General features: G+C 40.7%; 1 protein-coding gene across 2 annotated transcripts in view; it reads right to left on the reverse strand.

Annotated features, from left to right (window-relative positions):
• Positions 1–13,789: 13,789 nt before the first annotated feature.
• The window catches only part of ATP11B (ATPase phospholipid transporting 11B (putative)), a 446,007-nt gene continuing 437,826 nt past the window's right edge, over positions 13,790–21,970 (reverse strand). For both annotated transcript variants that reach the window (XM_085635367.1, XM_085635368.1), the window contains one exon: positions 13,790–15,524. In XM_085635367.1, coding sequence (XP_085491493.1) covers positions 15,443–15,524 — 82 coding nt within the window. In that variant the 3' untranslated portion in view covers positions 13,790–15,442. The remainder of the gene's footprint in view (positions 15,525–21,970) is intronic.

Below are 21,970 nucleotides of genomic sequence, written 5' to 3' on the forward strand. Positions count from 1 at the left end.
CCATCCACTTTGAGGAGGATGGGACAATGGTTTGCTCAACACCAGGAATGTCTCGCACACGTATCATGACAGCGGTTACTCTCCACCCACATGGTGACTGAACCAGAGCTAGGCCTATAGACATCCCAGCCTTGACTAGAGCAGTGTATACCATCATAGCAGAAACACCAGAACTAAAAGGAAAGCTAGTTGAATTGCCAAGGAACTTTCTGTTCCGCCGCCAGAGCCCCTGGTCAGAAAAGCTGAATTCTGAAGTGTCAGGTAAAGATCTCATACTGGAGGTGGAAGCTGTGGAGATATCTTCCACCTGGGGGATGGTGATGGCCAGTGATTACACCTGTACAATGTGGGCCTGTGTCATCTTTCATGACCCCAATATAAAAGTAAGATGCATCAGATGACCAGTTGTTTACTGATGACCACACAAGATCAGTGTAAGTTTTTCCAAGACAGTATTCCATTGCGTAATACGCTTGAAACAAGCTCTGCAATACCAAAGGCTGTTTCTGGTCCTAGTAAGGACAATGACCTTGCGCAGGTACCCTCAGATTTGTGGACAAAAGGCCCCCACGATGTGGGCCTCGTCTGCACAGCAGTCCTATTCAGAATAACCTTGAAGGAAGGAGCAATACTACCAAGGGTAAGGCAATGCCCTCTATCCAAGAAGCAGAGGAGGGCATTGCCCCAGTTATACAGGCATTGGTAGAGCAGGGAGTCATATACCCAGGTGTATCCCCCTGCAACACCCAGATTTATCCTGTCAGGAAGGCCAAGGGTAATTCATGGCGAATGATTCAAGACCTGGGCCCCCTTAATGACATAGTGATACTGGAATTCCCTGTAGTACCTGGCCCTTCCGTTATCCTGACTATCGGACCCAAAGATGCCAAGTACTTCTCAATCATAGACTTGAAAAATGCATTCTTTAGCATTCTACTACACCCAGATAGTCAATATTTGACTGCATTCACATTTCGTGGCTTCCAGTACCTCCATTCTCGTTTACTTCAGGGGTACTGTGAGTCCCCTAGTGTCTTCAACAGAGCAGTCAAGAATAACCTCTCAAATTTTCAAAGTGACAGCACAATACTGCAGTATGTCGATGACTTACTAATTTGTAGTGCCACAGAAGAACAGTGCAGAAAAGACACTGTCTCTGCTTTTCACCCTCGCCCAACAAGGCTACAAAGTAGACAGAGACAAATTACAATATTGCCAGGAAGAAGTCCATTATTTGGGACAATTGCTATCGGCCTCAGGTCGCCGAGTTACACCTGAAAGAGCAGCATTAATTAGACAGATGACAGCCTGAGACAGTAAAGGGAATGCAAAAATATTTGGGCCGATGCAACTATTTCAGACAATGGGTTTTTGACTATAGAACCCTGATAGTCCCTTTGCTCGCAGCCATCAAACAGGCAAAGACACAGAAAGACAGAATAACATGGACTGCAGAAAATGCAAGAAACATTTCACAAATTAAAGACAGATAACGAATGCACCAGTGTTAGGAACACCAGACTACACTAAAGAGTTTTTCCTTTTTTGCCACTGTAATGGACAGGTGATGACGGCTGACCTCACCCAAAAGTATCCTTTAGGCCACAAACCAATTGGGTACTTTAGTGGCCTACTTGATCCTGTTATGAAAGGCAATTACCCCTGCGAGCAAGCCTTGGCAACAGCAGCCTTTGCGGTTGAGAAAAGCGCCCACATTGTCATGGGTTCACCTCTGATGCTGTGTGCAGAACATGCAGTGTTTGCAATAATTTAGAAGGCTAAGACGACACTAACAAAACAGAGTATGAGGCTATGAGATAATTTTATCACTACCATCTCTCAAGGTAGTCAAGTGTCATACAGTCAACCCTGCTACTTTCTTTGCATCCCCTATTGAAGGTGAAGATAGTGACCCCCATGACTGTGCAACATATATTCCAGATGAGTGTAACCAAGCAAGAGAAGGCCCCATTCCAGGTAGCGTTGTATATTTTGTAGATGGATCTTCCACTAGAGCAGGACACAGGAATACGACATACAGGGGCAGCAGTGGTCAGATCTATGCAGTATGATTCTTCAGATACTTTGCAGATAACTTTGCCATCCCATTATTCTGCTCAAGCTGCTGAGCTAGTAGCACTGGTGGCAGCCCTTAAACAGGGTGAAGGTGAAACAATTACAGTGTATTTGGATTCCACCTACGTCACAACAACAGTGCATTCCAGCATTATGCGGTGGAGCAGACGGGGATTCCTGAAATCCGATGGAAGCCCTGTCATGCATCGCCCTCTTTTAAAAGACCTGATTGTAGCTCTAGCTCTACCACATGCAGCCGCTGTAGTAAAATGCGCTGCTCACACCAATTCTCAAGACTTTGTGTCCCGTGGAAATGCCTTGGCTGATTGGGCAGCCTAGGAAGCCGGCAAACTCCCCCTAACCAATGTACCTGCCACAATTCTATTAACGACTGACACAGCAGCTAGCGACACAGATGCATCTTATGATCCCCTGGACCCTTCTAGGCATTATACAGAAACAGCTCACCTACATCTAAGAGAGATACAGGAAAATGCTCCAGACCATGAAAAGCAGTTGTGGAAATCTAGGGGATGCACACAGACAGGTACAGATTTAATATACAGACAGATATCCACAGGGAAGCCTGTCATGCCCCAAGCGCTACTACTTATAGCCTTGAACCAGCAACATTTTCCATCACACACTGCCAGAGACAACATGTCCCTCCAGATAAGCCAGGATTGGTTTGTTCCCAACTTACATGAGATGATCACAATGTACTTATACACATGCACCGTGTGTCAGCAGTACTCCCCAAATCTCACCTTCAAGGTAATAGCTTCTACAATACCCCTACCACAAGGACCCTTCTAGTTGCACATTGTTGATATGATTGACAGATGCAACCGTTACCTGTATCTCAGTTGTAGTCTGTCCATTTTCAAGGTGGATCGAAGCAGGCACTTGTGTGCACTGTGATGCCAAGTCTGCTGCCACTTTTCTAATCTGTGAGGTTATACCGAGATGGGAAATTCCCGAAGGGATCAGATCCGACAATGGCACACACTTTGTGAATAACCTCTTTTCCCATCTTACCACCTTGCTAGGAATAACACACAGGCTCTCATCAGCTTATCTCCCTCAAAGTAATGGTATTGTGGAGCGCCTTAATGGCCTCCGCAAGAACAAATGGAGTAAACTGTGTGTCACCTTGAAAAAGAACTGGTTGTACTGTCTCCCATTAGAATTATTTGCTCTCAGAAATAGCCCAGGGTCAGATCACCATTTGACCCCACACCAAATAGTGACTGGGAGGCTGATGAGTACATTTGTGCCCCCAAATAGACACAAGTTGCAAACCGAAAGTGCACCTGAAGTTGTTCAAACTGAAATGTCTGACTATATTGCACAGCTAACAAAAGCCGCAAAGTTCTTCCCTAAACAGGTCACCCAGGCAGCAGATCAGCGTGCCAACGCACTTCCAGCAGATAACCAAAGACCACCTTTGCCAGTTGGAACTCTAGTGTACACAAATAACTTCATCCGTACCTGGAAGGACAGCAAATTCAACTGACCCTTCCCAGTAACTCACAGCACAGCTACTGCGGTGAAAGTACAAGAACATAAGCCATGGTACCATCTGAGGGACATTCGCCTGGCGCCAACCTTGACATCTATCCTTTCGGACACCAAGCAGGAAAAGGGAGGAGAACAGGAGAAGCAACCGGAGTAAAGCCTCCCTCCAAAGCTTCAGCTTCAACAGACACTTATTTTAAGTTATGTACTATTCTTTTATTTTTCCTCCTCGGTGCGTTAATATTGATGACGATAGCCCTAGTCTATTTCGATTTTCTCTCTACATTAGATATTATGCACATGCGTAGAAGTGTTGAAAATGATACGGATAATCACCCTCTCCACAATGCTCTGCTTGAAAATAGTTGGTACCAGCACGTGCATTGTATAGGCCAATCTACAACGAATACCAGTTGTTATGTATGCTCCCTTATTCCCCATGCCACTGCGGTAGATAGATTGCATCACCCCAAGGAGGTACCGCCGAATGTTACGCACGGTCTTTTGCACCTCTTTTTATGTAGAATAAAAGCGCAGCTACAACCAATGAATGTTAGTCCGGCAACATACGGAGTCAATACAACCTTATTTGACACCACCCCTGGGATCCTACAAATTCTGACAGAAAATGAAGACATAGTGAAGGCAGTATCAAGAATGAAGAAAGCAGGGCAGAAAAGAAACTATGCAGTTTGGGAAAAATGGATATTACAGCGGGGCTTTTTATGAAAGTCTAATCCATCATCCGAATGTAGTAACTATTCAGCCAAACCTCTGCCCCCTGATTGCGCAGCTAGGCCAGTACTCAATGTTACAGGATCAGTATTTGTCAATGATAAATGGCACACTGGTGCCACATTCATATGTAGAGCTATATCATTGTGGAATGGCATTAAATCAAATAACCCTTTAAAATTTGATAAGGTAGTAGGACAATGTCAGCAAATATGGGATGCAAACATACAGAGATATACCTGGACAGGAACTAACACATACCCTAGGGCAGCAATAAAATTAACACAGTTTTCTCTTTGTTTTAGAGGAAATGGGACAGTAAACCGCAACTGCAGTACCACTGTGGACAACTCCGACATGCAGGGGGGCACCGCCAGCCTGATGGACCACTTTTGGCAGTGTGGGGCCCAGCTCCACCTATGCGCCCTGGTCACACTGCACACCCCCTCCCTGGTGATACCAGGAGTGGATATGAAGACATTGCACTACCATCTCATGAGCGGTCCAACGACCCTGCTGCATCACCATGTGAAGAAACGATATGCTGAGTACTTTGGCACCACAACCTGGAAAGATGTTCCGCAAGAATACAGACTTTTTAATGATACCCAGCTATTCTTTGGCAGCATTATACCATTGTTTCAGGCGAAAGCAACCGCCCGCTAGCTCCAGATCACAAGATGGGAGCTAATGAAGGCCATATATGCCACGGAAGATGGCTTCAATACCATAAAGGAAGAACTACGTTCCCTTGGATTAATGGTGATGCAGCATAGATACATTCTAGATTTAATGACGGCCATGGAGGGGGTGTGTGTGCAAGAAGATTGGATCCGCCTGCTGCACGTATGTGCCAGCCAATGATGCAGACAATGGGACATTGACCGGGGCCATTCAGACATTGCATGACTCCACAAGAAGATGGTCGAAGAGGGGGGTGCTCCGGATGAGTGGTTCAAGGGTTGGTTCGATTGGGTGCCTCCTGGATGTTGGGGTTATTCAAGGCCTTGTTGCCTCTAATTGTTGTATTGCTTTTGATGTGCCTTGTATTTCAGGTGATACCAGCCTGTTGCAAAAAGATGACAGCTAACGTGGGAGAAGCATTATTGGTCAGGAAAAGCACGACAGATGTCTTAGAACAGAGTGTTATATATGAGATGTCCTTTGAGTATGGGAGATTAGGAGAAGTAGTAGTTGAAGAATCAACTAGAGGGGGGAATGATATAGTGAAAAAGAGGATACATTTTGTACACACACACACACACACACACACACACACACACACACACACACACACACACACACACACACACACACACACACACACACACACACACACACACACACACACACACACACACACACACACACACACACACACACACACACACACACACACACACACACACACACACACACACACACACACACACACACACACACACACACACACACACACACACGGCCTGCAACTTCTATGCAGAAGTTCCAAGGTAAAAGCAGCTTTAGGCCTCAGTAGAAATACAGGTCCAGGCCTCTGCACGAGAAATAGAATTTGAATCATGTATCAACCTATCAGGTTCAATGTCCAATTAGTCCATTGTCCGATCCGGTCAGCTCGGTTGAAAACCCGCCTTCCCTTCCGTATTCAGTTCCCTCTCTGGTCCGCTATTTCAATTGACCAATTCAGAAGTCACTATTTTCAAACGGACGTTAAGACTAGCTTTTTCCTTCCATCCACCAATCCGAGTACTTGTTCACCTGTTCCCTCTCTCATCTGCTACTTCAGTACATTCCCCTTCGCCTTTTCTGTTAACTCAAGTTCCATTCGCCTATTACCTCATGAATACTTGACATGTTAACCAATCCTGATAGGTTTATACATGATTCAAATACGGGTGAGTCAGTGGAGTTGGGTTACGGCGGGATTTCCGAGACTGACAGCGAATGACGATTGGCGCTTAGACTTCGATAACGGTGAGACTATGCGGGTCGAGCGGGGATTTTTAGAAAGAAATGGAAGCAAGATTTGGGGTGGATTTTGGTGAATGTTATTCTGTTTATTATAGTAAACCTGGTCTACCAACAGTATCCAAATGAAATATATCAGCAATTTATGAAGCACGATCGAGGGTAAAGAATAAAATTGATGTGGACAACCTAAAGAAGAGTAATTAACGGTATGTGGGTGTTCACTTTGAGTTCAAATAAACTAAAATTGCATAGGTGATATTGGAATAATTATTAATTTTATCAAATTAGGAAGAATGATGATAATCGTATAATGATGAGAAGATATCAGCGGACCATTAATTAATATTGCTGATTCTGTCACAATAATAAGGTACTTGATATTGAATATTGAGCTACAGGTTTTATGCGTAATACGAAAGATTCCTAAACATTAAAGAATGAGAGGGTAATGACTGATACATTCGGGGGTATAGACACCTAGACCATGTTTATAATTATACTCTATACTTTGCAGAGTTAAAAGAACTATTCCCGCCGTCTTAAAATTCTGAGATAAGAATCTAGATGTGAAATGATAAATATTGGTACGTAGTTTTCAATTTGACACTATAGCTTAATAAATTGGGTGAGTTGTTATTCCAACCATAATCTGTTTTTACCAATTAAAAAAAAGAAGGTGGATCTATTGATAATAAGAGGTCTTGAGCATTGGATGTACAACCACTGACCATCACAAATAGAAGGTACAATCTATAATAGAGCAATGGGGTAGCATTGCAAGTAAATGGATATGATTGATATGCTCCTTTCGTTGTATATAATTTTACTTCTTTGTCTTGTGGTTTTAGCGTATATAAGACACTGCTTTTGAACTGTTCATTGGACATCAGACTCCAGTCTCTGCTGAGCCTGGCTGATCTCCCCAGCTGATTAATGCATTAAACCATATTGTATTGTCAACCTGCACCTGTGTTATTCTTACAGAGATCTTTTCCCTTCAACACTTGATACGCTCGGTATTTAGAGTTATCTAAATAGTAGGTATGTATATGCCTCAGACAGTGTTGTTCACTATCTTTCAGGAACAGCGTCTATTAATTTATGTGTTTTGATTATTCCTGGACACAAGGGGTTTTCCTTGACTAAAAAAATCTAAAGGCATCATTTCCCATTCGTTTTCACCTAGTTCCAATATGACCGCCAGCAACTTTTGAATAATATTTAATTTCAACAATTATTACCTTGTAGGCTACATCTTTGGAATAAGTACATATGAAGATTGTTCCTATAAGCACATATAGTCCTATTATTCCAAGTAAGTAGCTGCCCTTCGATTATTTAAGACTAGTAATGTCATTCATTGGGTGTTATTTGGCGAGCACGCTTATACGACACATTAGGACCAGGAAACCTTTTAAGACTTCTTTATCTTTTCTCCATATCACAGCTTTTAACTAATGAGTATCCCTCCAGCTGATGAGGTGATGGTACTATTCTTTATCTTTGTGAGCACCTCTCCACAACGTCATCCGTTAAAACATGCACAGCAATCACAAGTGCAAAAGCACCTCCTTCCTGTATATTTTTGTATAATTAAACAAGAACATCTATTGATTGTTTTTACAGTGGCCCCGGAAATGCATTGAGCATTCATTAAAACTTCATGAGAAAACCTTGTTTTTTGTTAAATAAGAAAATATGTAATGTTTTTCTTATTCGCTTATGTTGGAGGCATAGAATACATTAATGTATGACTTTTCTAAGATTGATTATTTGAAAGGGTGACTCACAGGAGTGGAAAGTCACTTCAATAATAAAAAATATATTGGAATATTTTCTTTGTTCAAGCATTATTATTTAAAACAGGACAAAGTTTGTTGGATTTATATGACCTTCTACACTTGTCATAGCAACAAAAAAAATAACTGAACCATGGAGCGTTCCTTATCTTTATTGTCTGTCCTCTGTCCTGTAAAGACAATTGTATGCCTGATCAACTTGCAAAGTTGTTATTCTTTTTTACCAGCAGTGGTAGAATACTGTCACGCACGATGTTGGTGAGCCCAGGGTATCAGGAATGCCTAGGTACTTCGAGTTGTGTGGGACCATAAACTGATATGTTTGTAACAGAACAGATGGGTAGAGATTCTGGTTTAGACCAATTAATGCAGTTGCAGAGGACAGAATTAGGGCCATCACATATGAGACAGAATCTGCTGGGTTCAACAATATCAGGAGGACAGTACAACAAAATCTTGTAAAATTCTGCAGCTGTCACAATACGATGCACCATGGGCAACTGGTGGATTCTGGTTGCCAGGCGCTCATGATTCACAATGAATACTAGAGAGGTAAGGTTCAAGTAGTAGAGCCATCAGATTTTGTTTAGGAAGCCCTTTAGTAGGCATTATTCCTATGAGATGGGCCAGTGAGATTCAGGTGTTTTGTTGTATCAAATAATTTACAAAGTTTTCAAAGACAAAGTGGTAGAAAGGGCGCGTTCAAAATTAATCACCACAATTGCTACTGATTTTCAAATTAACTGTAATATTTTTTGTTTATTTATTTTCTGTTTGTATATCACTTACCCAACCCCAGGGTATTGTATTGCCTTACAGGAGTAAAAATAACAATTCACTTGGAAGTCAAATAGTTTGGTACAGCAGAGAAAATCATTGATTAAGCACCACTTTATTAACTGTTTTCTTTGCAAACCCCAAAACACCCATAGAATTGTTTTTGATTTCCCTTAACTTAATAATTCTGACAACCGAGCTGGCAGCTTGTGGTGTTTGGCCCTTGTATCTGGGAGTAAGCTTTATTCCCACATGGTACAAGTAGGTTCATTGCTTCCTTTGTTATTAACACTCAAACAAATCTCTGCGTGGGAGAAGCACAGCTTACTCTATATAAACATAGCTTCCAATACAACTCCCCCTCTTACAAATCTTAGCATGACGCATGAGCACTGAATATGTTCACAAAATGGCCCTTGATCCTTCTGTATGAAGGGATGCAATAGGCATAGCTTTTCCACCATCACAAAGTAAACCTAAGAACAGGAGTGTTGGGTATAGATTGGGATTGCATTGATTCTGGAAGCATCCAAGACTGCTTTTATTTTTTTTCTTAGACCGACCACTTCTTGTAGCAGCCTACCATGGTCATACTTCAAAGCGCCTCCTCTCACAGATATCACCGATATACTCTCAACCATCCCTAAAGCAAACTAAAATGAAGATGATGTTCTACTCTTGTGCTTCATCAAAGCCTCACTGGAGGCACTCTTTTAACCCTGCTCACCATTATCCATATCTCTCTCACTAAAGGCATCTTCTCAGAATCTCTCAAGACAGGCCAGCTACTCCCACTACAGAAGAAATCAACACTAGCCCCCTCATGACTTTAACAAATACAAGCAAATCATTCACATAACCTTAATTGGCCAAAAAAGCATTCTATGGTCAACAATTCAAGCTCACATAAATGCCATCCATACCCTGCACAACTATGAATGTGGCTCTAGATCATGCTGAAGCATGGAGACAGCTATCTTACAAAGCATATACTGTGCCTCTCTGACAATAAAGATAACATCTGCTTCCTAATATAGCTAGATCTTTCGGTTGTTTTCAACATAGTAAATCATCCCCCATCATTTAATTCTATTTTTTTAGTTTTTCAAATTCTTTTTATTGAGGCAGTCTATTGGTGCAACATGACATAGCAGGAGAATGACAACATAACATGCATATCAGAATCTACAAAAAGCAATATGTACATATCAATCCGGGTGTGAGGCCACTGTAAAGTGCAGAATGAGTTTGAGGTGAAGGTTAAGATGCATTTGACCCCTTTGATGAGAGCAAGAATGCGTGTATGCTGTGCGATCTGGGCTAAGGGTTGGAAGGGGTGTAGTGGCTCATCTAATCATTTGCTCGTACAGGTACCTCTAAAATCATGAACTCATGGTAAGGACGGTGAAACATGGCATCAACCATCACATCCTCATTCATATACTGAAATCTTGAATGTGATTCACCAGAAACATCCTTCGCCTTATTCTCCTTATACCTATCTGACACCAGTTCATTCAGGTATGCACATCCAGGTCGTAGAAGAACCCTTTCACCAAAAGAGTTCCCCAAAGATCCATCTTGTTCCCAATCATCTTCAACCTCTATGTCGAGCCTTGGGCGCTATTCAACAATAATAGCATCAATACACACAGCTACTTGAAAGTATCCTCTGGTCCAGACATCTAATGCCTCAACTCATCCTTGCACCCCACCCAGGTTGGAGTTGCAGGACAGACCTGAAGCTTAATCCCACCAACATAGAATTCCTGTTATTTGCCAAGAACAACAAGTAACAACTAGTCTAATGACATGGACCTTGACAGATTTAAACTCCAGTTTAGACCTAATGACAAGTCACTTGGATTCATACTGGACACATCTCACCATCAAGGAAAACATTTCAAAGAAAGCAAAGGTGGCCTAGTACCAGCTCTCACTACTGAAAGAAAAAAAAGGTGAAACAGTTCATCCCATAAAGTGGCATAGAAACTGCTGTTCAAGCCATTTGTGATCTGACATCTGGATGGGAGCAATGTCCTGCTTCAAGGCCTTCTAGACTCCACGCTTTCCCCACCCCTTCTAAGTGTTAAAGAGGAGTTTACAAATAAACAATATTTGGAAAGATGAAGCAATTTTAAGTTGGGATGAATTTAGGTTTTTAAAGCAAGATCAACCCACATTACCAGTGTTTTATATGATACCGAAGGTGCATAAAAATATAACAGCACCCCAGGGAGACACAAACACACATATATATACCAAGGAGCAGTGCTTTCTGGGATATGAAGTACCATTTTGGACTACATTGGTTAAAAGATCATGTGACCTGGGGTCAGAACTTACCTTCCAATGAGGGCAATGCAGGACACTTATAAGGCGAGGGTGGAGTTATATCGCGGTAGCAGCAGCATCTGAGGAAGGCTACTAATGCCGAAATGCATCATGCTTTGCTGTCTCCATTAAACGGCTCCCGAAGGTTTCCCCGTGTGGCCTCTTTCCTTTCTCATTCGGAGGGGTGTTTCGTCTGTATTCTACTCGCGCACATGCCAGAGGTGCGCAAGAGGCCCCGTTCTACCCAGCGGCAGGAGAGTTGCTGGCACCAGCTGTTTCAGCTTTTCTTTCCTTTGAGGTATCGAATTACTCCTGCCCGCCTCGAATGTTGGTGAACCTACGGACCACTGCCAGGTGCAGCTCGTGACTGCACGAGGAGCCGCAATTACTATATTGGTGACTCATGGCCCAGCGGACGCCTATACTGGAAGCTGGATCGTTAAGGGGACCCAAGGGAGCCTGAGGTCTTTATTTTACCGGGACACTCCATTTGAATTGCCACGCCTTTCCCCTGAACAGAGATCCCTTTTCCACGCAACATCCACCAAGGAGCAGTGCTTTCTGGGATATGAAGTACCATTTTGGACTACATTGGTTAAAAGATCATGTGACCTGGGGTCAGAACTTACCTTCCAATGAGGGCAATGCAGGACACTTATAAGGCGAGGGTGGAGTTATATCGCGGTAGCAGCAGCATCTGAGGAAGGCTACTAATGCCGAAATGCATCATGCTTTGCTGTCTCCATTAAACGGCTCCCGAAGGTTTCCCCGTGTGGCCTCTTTCCTTTCTCATTCGGAGGGGTGTTTCGTCTATATATATATACATATATAGACATACATACACACACATATATAGGTGAATGTGTTACTGCTCAAATATATATATATATATTATATACACACACTTATGTATAAATATGTGTGCAAATCTGTGTGAATATATATATACACACACATTTTTGGGGGGAACCCACCAACCCCCCTTTTGAAATCCTTACCTCCCTTTACCTCAACCCAGCCCTAAACACTAAAAGCACCCTTACCTCCCTTTACCTCTCCCCAGCCTTTAACCCTAAAATCTCCCTTGCTTTATTATACACCCTTACCCACCTCTTAACCCTAAAATCAACATAATCTGCATTACCTCTAACCACCCTGAACCCGAAAATTGCCTTTACCTCTCTCTACCACCCAATGAAACCTGAAATCACCCTTACCTCCCTTTACCCCTTTCTGCAACTAAACAATTAATTTCTATAACAAAAAAAATACTTACTGGTTTGATAAAGAACTGCAGGGTGAAGGTACAAAAACTTACCTGCATGGTACATACCTGCGTGGTGGAGGATTCATGGTAAAGGCTGTTTCCTTGCAATGTCAAGGTTCAAGATCTATTTCACACCAGATTTATATACCCGGGATTACATGAATAACAAAAGTATTTTCTCAAACCAATGGCTGGTTTGTGAAAAACAGTTACGATCTCAGATGCCATCTACCTCCCCTGACACTACTAATGTAGGTTTTAGACTTTACATATCGTGTAGAAAGATTGATGCAATTTAAAAAAACAAATTGTATAATTTGTATTGAGGTAATGACATTTTTTGTACTGGCCAGTGGAGCCTTTTCAAACAAAATAAATCAGAGGCCAGAGTGCAGTTGGTTATGTAGGAGAACAGGATCCTGTGCTACAAATTTCATGTTGTCCAAGTATTCCGGCATATGAAGACAGAGTGGCTAAGGGTTATTGGAGAATTTTAAATTGGCGTTAAGTTGATAAAAAAAAAATAAACATGGATTGAAAAATGTGACCCTCCCATTGAACCGCTATTGAGCTGGAGAAGTGGAACCCGTGAGACAGGTAGTGTATCAGCGATATATAACCTTTCAATCCTGTCCCATACAAGTAAAAATTCCCATAAGTACGCTCTCATTTCCATTTTAGGTCTGGCATTTTTACTTTTTGATTTGACTAAAACCTTACATATAGGAGATTTCAGCCAGCTTTTGTCATCCATTGGTCTGTTACTGTGTCATTCACACAATTCTTCCACCCGCTACATCATACAAAATGATGCACTAAGTCAGTGTACTTCAACCATTGGCTAATTATTCTGCTCTTTCACAACACTGTAGTTCCCTTCAGTGCCAGGGATTAGTATAGCAATGTGTGCTTTTTGAGACCCAAAAAATACTTTTGCTAGTAGCCAATAGTGTTTTTTTTGTTTTTGTTTAAAGATTGACGAGGGCTTGACAGCTTCTTCAACAATAATGTTTTGCAAAAACTATGACAAGACAAAGCAAGTACTGACAACCAACTCCTGAACTATGCACAGGTCCCAATTTGCAGTGGTTACAGTGGAAACAGGACGTAGGCTAGCAGGTGGAATTGTTCATTGCTAATAGAGAAGAATTACATCTGCATACTTCATATTATGTTAAGAGGTTTGAATAAAGCTATGACGCCTTTTTAATTGTTGCTATAGACACTCAAGTAGTCCACTGTAGGTGGGAATGTGAAATAGAGGATTCATGTTCTATTGGTGTACATAAAACATGAAATCTAAACCAAATCACGTGCAATTTCCATTTATTTCAGTTTTCATTATAAAGCATCAACAGCACAGGTTATGTGGATAGTTTCCATAAACCTGTACATAAACATTTAAAAAGATGAGGTCCTTTCTTCGGTGTGCAGCTTAAATATGGTAAAACAAAGAATATTACAGAGTAAAATTAACAGAACAAGACAATTTAAAATACATTCCATCCTTTTTACTAGTCAGATGTAATCTGTCACATGTTTAACAATGATTGTTTTTAATTTAGAAATATTACCCAACACAAAAGTGCCGATCGCAAATAATTACATTTTCTGCATTTCACAATCATAAATTTAGCTGCACATAGTGAGCTAATTCAGAAGGGAGCTTATGAAAAAGTTGCATAATATTTAGGACACCACAATCGGTCCCTTTCATAGAAATCAAATGGCTTTCCAGTTTAATACATCCCCCTGTGACTACAGAACAAGTTGCATCTCATGTACTTAGTGGTGAAAGCTATATATTGAAAGGTATCTATGTAATGCAGTCATGAACCTCCAATAAATGCAAATTTATAAACTTGGCGGCCATACAAAAGAAACCTTTCAATGGGTTTTGTTACCCACGTATCAAATATACCACAGTACTATATCAGAATAAGATATGATTATGTTATTGCATAATGGAGACTACGCAAGAGTCTTTCTGAGCTATTGTTTGAAGTAACACAAAGAAGATAATCATACAGTTCCTAACTGTGTTATTCAATACTGTAGTAGGAGCATAAATAAGGTGTTATCCTTGTCTATATGCCGTCACTTGAAAAATAAATGAATAGCTCACTTTTAAAAAGAACATTGGGAGATTGTGTGGTTCAGGATTACAACAGTAAAATCCATTAATGCTGATGACAGCCATCCCTGTGAAGTATACAAGCACTGTGCTCAACACTAATGGCACAGATAGAAAATGGAAAAAAGAAAATGATAGTAACAAATTGGAACAAAAAAATCATACAAGTTGAATAAAGAACCTGACATTGAAAGAAGGCAATTGTGATCTTGTGGTTTTCACATCTAATCACATGCAAATCAATAATAACATTTACTGTTAGAGCTGATCCGCAAGGCACAAAGTGAATGATATAAACTGGAAATTCAATCGGGTAGAGAATATAAAATAGTCGTTAACATGAACTTTTGCTAGAAATCTATGGTAAAAAAAATATTTTTATAGGTGAACTTTCAAGTTAGCTAGATGCGCTGTAGAATGTAAACATGTTTTGCAATATTAATTTCCCTTTTTCTCTTGCCATTGAAGTAGTGCACAGGGAACGGTCTGCACTTTCCAAAACAGGGGTGCAACCCTTTAAATTACAAGAAAGTGCACTAGTGGCAGAATTTGGAATCTGTACAGGTTCCATAAATATTTCATTGACAGTTATCATGAAAAGGAAATGGGTAGCGTAGAAAAGGGCATCTGTATAATCAATAAATTAGGTATCATATTAACAATGTAACAAATATTTCTTTAAACCAGCAATTAAGGTTTCTTTTCAAACATAATATTAAAGTTCATCTGTGAGGCTTTTTCGATATAACCAATTTTACAGACCACTTGTACTTCATTGCCCATAAAATACTGTTGTGAGCAGATATTGAATGAAAGCCTTGAATCCTGTTAGCAGGCGGGCGATTCCATTGTGGAAAGAGTCAAGATGCTTCTGTCATTGGTATAGAAGGGATCAGTGTCACTCCACGATCTACAGAAACAAAGAAATAGTTTGACTGACTACAACCAAGACAGACATAATGAATAAAGAAACATTTGAATTTTTCATATAAAAAATAGTCTTCTATTTCAAGTGCATAATTGAGCTTAAATTGATCACACAGGAGATATAATAGATTTAATCAGCAAATATCACTAATAACTGTCTCCCCCTCTGACTTTTGAAAACCCAATTGAAAATCGAAAAAAGTAAAGAAAATCTTTTGCTCTTTAACTCCCTAACACACAAGGTAAATAGCAGCTAAAAGCTAGTTCCTTGTATTTATTTTGCTTCTTAAGATATAGTTTCCAGGGCCATAGGTACCAGTTCCTATGCCCAAAGACAGAAAGTGCCATAGAGACGAAATGCCCCCTAGGAGACTTAGGAGGTTCTGTTTTTTTCAGCAGCCGACTCCCCTTCCATCTTTAAAAACATCAACACACTAAAACCAAAAAAAGAGGAGGTTTGGGTAAGTGCCCTTTAGGCATTGGCTCATTTGGGTCAGGACTTTTCGGCAACTGCTTGATGAAAGTGTTGTGTTAAAATAGAAGAAACTGTCCACTGCCCGGTATACTCAAGTCAACCTGTTACCTCTCTGAAGCATCAGGAGCACAAACAAAACAAGACATTTGAGGCTCCAAAATTAGTATACAGGGTTGAACTGGTAAGAGGCAATTTTATCAATTCCATTTATTAAAAGGCTCAACTTAATGATTTTTTCATGTATTTTTCCGTTCTTAGTAGAATTAAAGTATCAAAACAAATCAATGTAACTCTTGACCAGTTGTCACAGTTCTTGTTTAAACTGCAGTGATTTAGAAGCTCAATAGATAAAGATGTTGACCAATCAAAGATTGTAGCCAGCACGTTTCACAGCTCTCAGGCTGCTTTTTCAAGGGCCAGTTGGTTAGTAGCAAACCGATTATAGGTACAGAAGTTTCAATTGGACATTCTAATAAATGGGTTTATCTGTAGTCCTCCTATATAACCTTCAAATGACATCATTACACACAATTAAAAACTAGACCCACGATACAGTCCCAGCAAAAGTTTCCCTCTATTCCTTTGACATCCAGGACTTTCACATATTTAAGTTCCTTTAGCAACCAGGTTGTGCATATAGGGATCATATCATGAGTCTCTCCCATCAAGTTATGTGATATGTTATGTTTATCAAATGAATTTAGAAGATATTTACATTACAGAACAGTGTATTCTGCTAAGAATATTATAAAGGGTGGTTCTATACAACTTTGGGTATGCCATCCCAATGCCTTGCTGCTGTGCTTTAAAAAAAATAATCAGTTTTTTAAAGATTTTTGGGGGATAAACATTAAAGTTAAGGATGTTGATTGTTGCCAATGGGTTCTTTCTCAAACTCGCAATTTACTTCTTGAGGAATTTCCATTGGTCACTAGCTTCCTGTTATACCTTTGTTGGACAGGGATTTCCCTAATCAGAATGCTGTATGAAAGTAATATCTGTAATGCTCATTGTATCTTAATCAATAGCCCATATTACCATCAAGAATCAGGATATGGTGACTTAGAATTTTGTTCTAAGTGTTGCTCAACAAGTGTTTGTGCTTTATTTTATTAAACCATTTTTTTTTAATTAGGAGCAAGACAAACCCTGAACGTATTTTAGGTATTACGTTATTATAGACTTAGATTGCACTTGCAAAATGACAATAGGATTCGGTTAAATTATCTGGGGTACTGAGCACTTTCATCGCATGCATCAATATAAAGATCCAGGCATAATGGACAAATGTGACACTAAATAAATTCCAATAAATTATTGAAGATGTTTTAGCCATGTGTTGTGTATTATGGTATTATGAGTATTGATTCCTTTCTAAATTGCTCATTTTCAAGGTTCAGAATATATCATCAGTTTAGTTCAACAGTGAACATCCACACTTATCACAAGATACAGAGCAAAATAATCACTTATTGATCAAAACAAAAGGCCTTTTGCACTCTGAACAAATCCCTTAGATATACGGATTGCAGGTTTATTTTTATACAAAAAGAAGAATCACAATTGAGAAAGCTTTTGAGACCTGCACAGATTTTACATATGTGTTTGTGTTTATCATCATACTGAAAATAGAGTTATTTCAAAAGGCTTGCTTTGTTTCACGCCACAGGACAATTTTTGTCTGCTACTTCTCAGGTCTGTTGGACAAAGTGTTCTTCTGTAAACTTATAATGTAATTTTGCCATCTCAGGATGAGACTACTTTTTGTGTTCCTGGATGGTCTGTGGACCAAAACATCTAAACTTTGGGAGAAGAAATATAAAAAATCATGGTCGCTAAGAACACCATGCCATAAATGCAGTGGTGGATGCCACTGCAAAACATGATACATGATTGGATATAACTCTAATCAGTTGTCTAAAGTGCTCCTCATCCCATCAATGCTGGGATGAGGAGACGGCACAGATTTATTTTTCAGTTTAAGCCTACAGGACACACGGTAACAGACATTTCACAACCCAGTATGCATCATGCTTGGTTCGTCAAGACTATCTACCTATGAACAATGTTGGAATTATAATATTACCATATTAAGGATTACAAGCTCCACATTATGAAACATTTATTAAATTTTTTTTCAACTCAGCAGCAATGAAATAATGGCATCTTATACAACAGACTATGCCCTAATAGAAAATCCAATCTAATGGCTACTCAAACATCTTTTATTGCTGTTCGATTCTCAGCAAAGAACCACAGCCTAATCGCCCTATTACTTTTTATAAATTAAATGTATTCTTTATGCTATGGTATAGAGTATTTTGTTTTCCGTTACAACTCATATTTCTCTCGTTTGTGTGAGCCATATCCTTTACATTTACTTTTCAACTGTAGTATTTGGTTTAAACCTCTTGTGGCACAAATATTTTACCCATTCCAATCTTGCCATGTATAGAATGTTATTTCAATACCATGCACCTGCGTTAATTTCACCACTCACCAACCCCATATGGTAGTCCGAAGTTGCATTTGTTAATGTGCACTGGCCTCTTGCCTTACAACAAATCACTATGTATCCTGGAGACATTCCATACAGTTCACTTGTCTTCCGGTCCGCAGTCATCAGCACAATGGTGTTTCAACAAGTGGATGGTCTACCTTCAGAAAATTGCAATTCTGGCTCAAAAGTTTATCAGCCTTGTTTGAATCACACCAATCTAATACATTTTGTGGATGGGGTTTATGGCAGCTTAAAGATATTGCATGGGACTCTGCTATTAAGTAACTCAGTTGCTTCATTTTATGGTTGATAGCACCTCCTGTCTCCTCAGACTCACATCAGAAGCCAGTCTAAATGTAGACTGTCCAGAATCTCCAGCCTGGCCTTAGAGACAATTGGTGAGATTGTATCCCTTCTTTCATCCTCTAGGCAGACCATTTTCTCCTGCATTTCTGCCACGGTTCTCTGAAAAGAGTTGGAGTGCTCCACCTTCGAAGAACCATCTCTTACACAGACCACTTTATCATGATGGCAAAGCAGGTGGTTAGACCACAACGATGTCTGGACTGTTTTCGATTCAAAACTGATCATTTGATTGGAGTGCACATCAATTGGGAGGGCAGGAGTGCACACCGTGGCAATCTACTACAGGATGAAGTGTGCCTACCTAGAAAATATTCATGCAAACTCTAATGAGCTCCTGGGGAGCGAATGCGTTAATTGCAATCCTGTAGCTTATATGAAGAGATTTCACCCAAAAGTAAAACATTCTGATAAATTCTTTGAATGCATTCTAAAACAGAGTGTTCCTGAACCAGATTGTCATGTCAGTGAAGCTGGTTCCTGTTTGATAGACCATTTAGGTGAAGTACGCAGCCTCCTAACTTTTGGTGAGATGGACATCCTTTTGGCCTGATTCATCACCTTACTGGCTCCCCCTTTGCTTGCGGAGCAGTTGTCTGGATTTGGGAAACCTCCTGGCTCTCTACTCCAGTTTCCACCCTAAACCAGATGGTGCAGAGTTCCACCTCTTCTTTGGAAGATGGTGGAAATCTATACTTGTAACGGCATGGTAGTGACTACAGTACACTGAAAAAACACTCGGACAACATGCAAACTGAGCAATGCCCAAACCAAGATGGCCTCCATCGTACAGAAAAACTGTCATGACCGAAACCTCAAGCTATTGTTAGTGCACGGCCCATGATCTCTTGAGTCTTCAAATGGTCAGGACTTGTAGCAGGATTCTGTGCAACTAAGTAACTAGCTCTGGACTACTTCGTCCAGAAGGCTCTGCATTTTACAAATCGTGAAACATCATTACATTAATCTCTGCCTACAAAGAGTGTGCTCTGCCGTGCTGCACCTCTAACCTGTGGCAGTGAATAACCCACTAGAATTTCTTTGATCACTGTTCATTTGGTTTTGAACAGAGACCTGAAGAATCTTCAGTGCACAATAACCTCATTTGTAGCCTGTGTGACCTGTTCTACATCCTGTGCCCCACCAGAGGATTTTCTGCCTGCAGTAATGCATGCTGGCTGGTACCTTCAAGACCCAACCTCTCTTGTATCTGGGATGAATACTTGGGCACGTTTGTTTACACCCCTATATCTACCCCTGAAAGCTTAAGCCTGCTACAGAGTGCTCTGGAACTAGTTAGAAATGTTCCATCAGTTCCTTTAGATTTATCTCCCAGATCTAGGGATCAGTGTTCAAATTGCATGCCCTGCTTTAGGAAACCACAATTTCCTTTTCTGGTGAGTGTGGTACCGCTGTGGCATAGGTCTTTACTATTTTGTGACTGAAGTAATGAGTGGAAGGAGGACTATTGACCTCAATCAGAGGGTTGCCCTATGAATGTGTCAGCTTGATTCAAACAACCATTTCAGATATAGCATGCATGGAGTGACTCCATAGGGTATGGATAAAGGCAGTATGAGATGCCGGATTGCTTAGGCAAAAGTGGGTGCATTTTGCACTTGGTAGATCTGCCTTTCTTCTCAAGCTGATGGAAACTTGCCATTCTGAGGAGAAGGTGTTTGCTGGTTGGGTGCACCCTCTTCTCATCACCCCTGGTTCCCCAGCCTTATTTTCTAGAATAAAACACACAATTTTCAACAAGTCCCCTGGTGAGACCTGCAAATACTGAAAACCAAGTGTAGGTGTTTTCTGAGAATGAAAGCAGAAGGAGGTCCACCAGGGCGGACTGGACCTCCTGTTTGACTCGGTGCAGGAGGGAGTTCTTAAATAAAATACTACTGGACAAAGGCGGGATCCAGATTTGTGAATTTAAAAATATCTAACAGTTCCCCAGCCGGTAGCCTTTATTAAGTGGGGACCGCAAGTAAGGTTCTAAACAGGTGGATGGTGAGGGGCAATGACTCACACAATCTCAATAGCAAGGCCAACATGCTACAATTCACTATTCGTAGGACTCTAATAACCTATTAGATGTCAGACTACTTCCTTTTTTAATGGTCCATATTTACATGTGGGTCGCATTGAGACTGGAAGCCTACACATCCCTACTTGTTTAGGTAAACCATCTATCAAATATGAACTTGTTTCCCTTGAATCTGTGGAAGATGTTCCCTCCCTGCTAGCCTCTCTGCTCTCAAACTTAAAATATGGATCACATCCTTCAGTGAGAGGACTACAAGGGGTTGAATATCATGTCTTTCTGACATGCTCCTGAGGTCTCCAAAGGGGCATGTTTGACCAGGGTCACTCGTGGCCAGGATAATAGGGTGAGTGCTACCAACAGCATATAAGAGGGGGTGAGAGAAGTGAAGACAGGGAAGTACACCAGATCACTTAGGTGAATATAGAACAAATCCCACTCTTTAGACCAGGTGTTCAAACCTCACCCAGAAACATGTGTGAGAAACTAGTTATATGTATGATACCATCAAACCCAGAAAGCGCACAACTGATCTGTTGGAGTGGGGCTGGTTTCTCTGCAAACCTAGTTACTATCAGCTGATCATGGTCCATCCATTCTAGAGGCTGGAATGCCAGAAGCTTATATATTTTTAGCACTGTCCCAATAAACTGTTTGAGAGGGTTTCAACAAGGATTATGTCTCGGACTGAAAAATCTAGATTGAGCAAAATGGTGATGGTAAACACATCTTTCTCTTAGGAGAGATCTAGAGAAGAGGCCTTCACAACCCCGTTGCCCAGTTTGAGGTACAGCCGAATTCCCAGGTGGTGGAAATGACTCACTAAAGCAACCGTTACTTAAATAAAAAATTTGGGTGCAAAGACAAATGTGAAGGGACAAACTACGAACAAAAAATTGCCATCTCTTATTGCAAATTGCAGGCTATTTTTGCCCCCATAGGCAATCGGCATGCACAAGTATGTATCTTGGAAATTAAAGTTACTAGCCAAGCTTGTGACTACAAGTCCTGCAGAACAAGATGGGAACTGCAATGAAATTAAGAGTATTA

The sequence above is a fragment of the Triturus cristatus genome, chromosome 11, assembly GCF_964204655.1.
Source record: "Triturus cristatus chromosome 11, aTriCri1.1, whole genome shotgun sequence".
Lineage (NCBI taxonomy): Eukaryota > Metazoa > Chordata > Amphibia > Caudata > Salamandridae > Triturus > Triturus cristatus.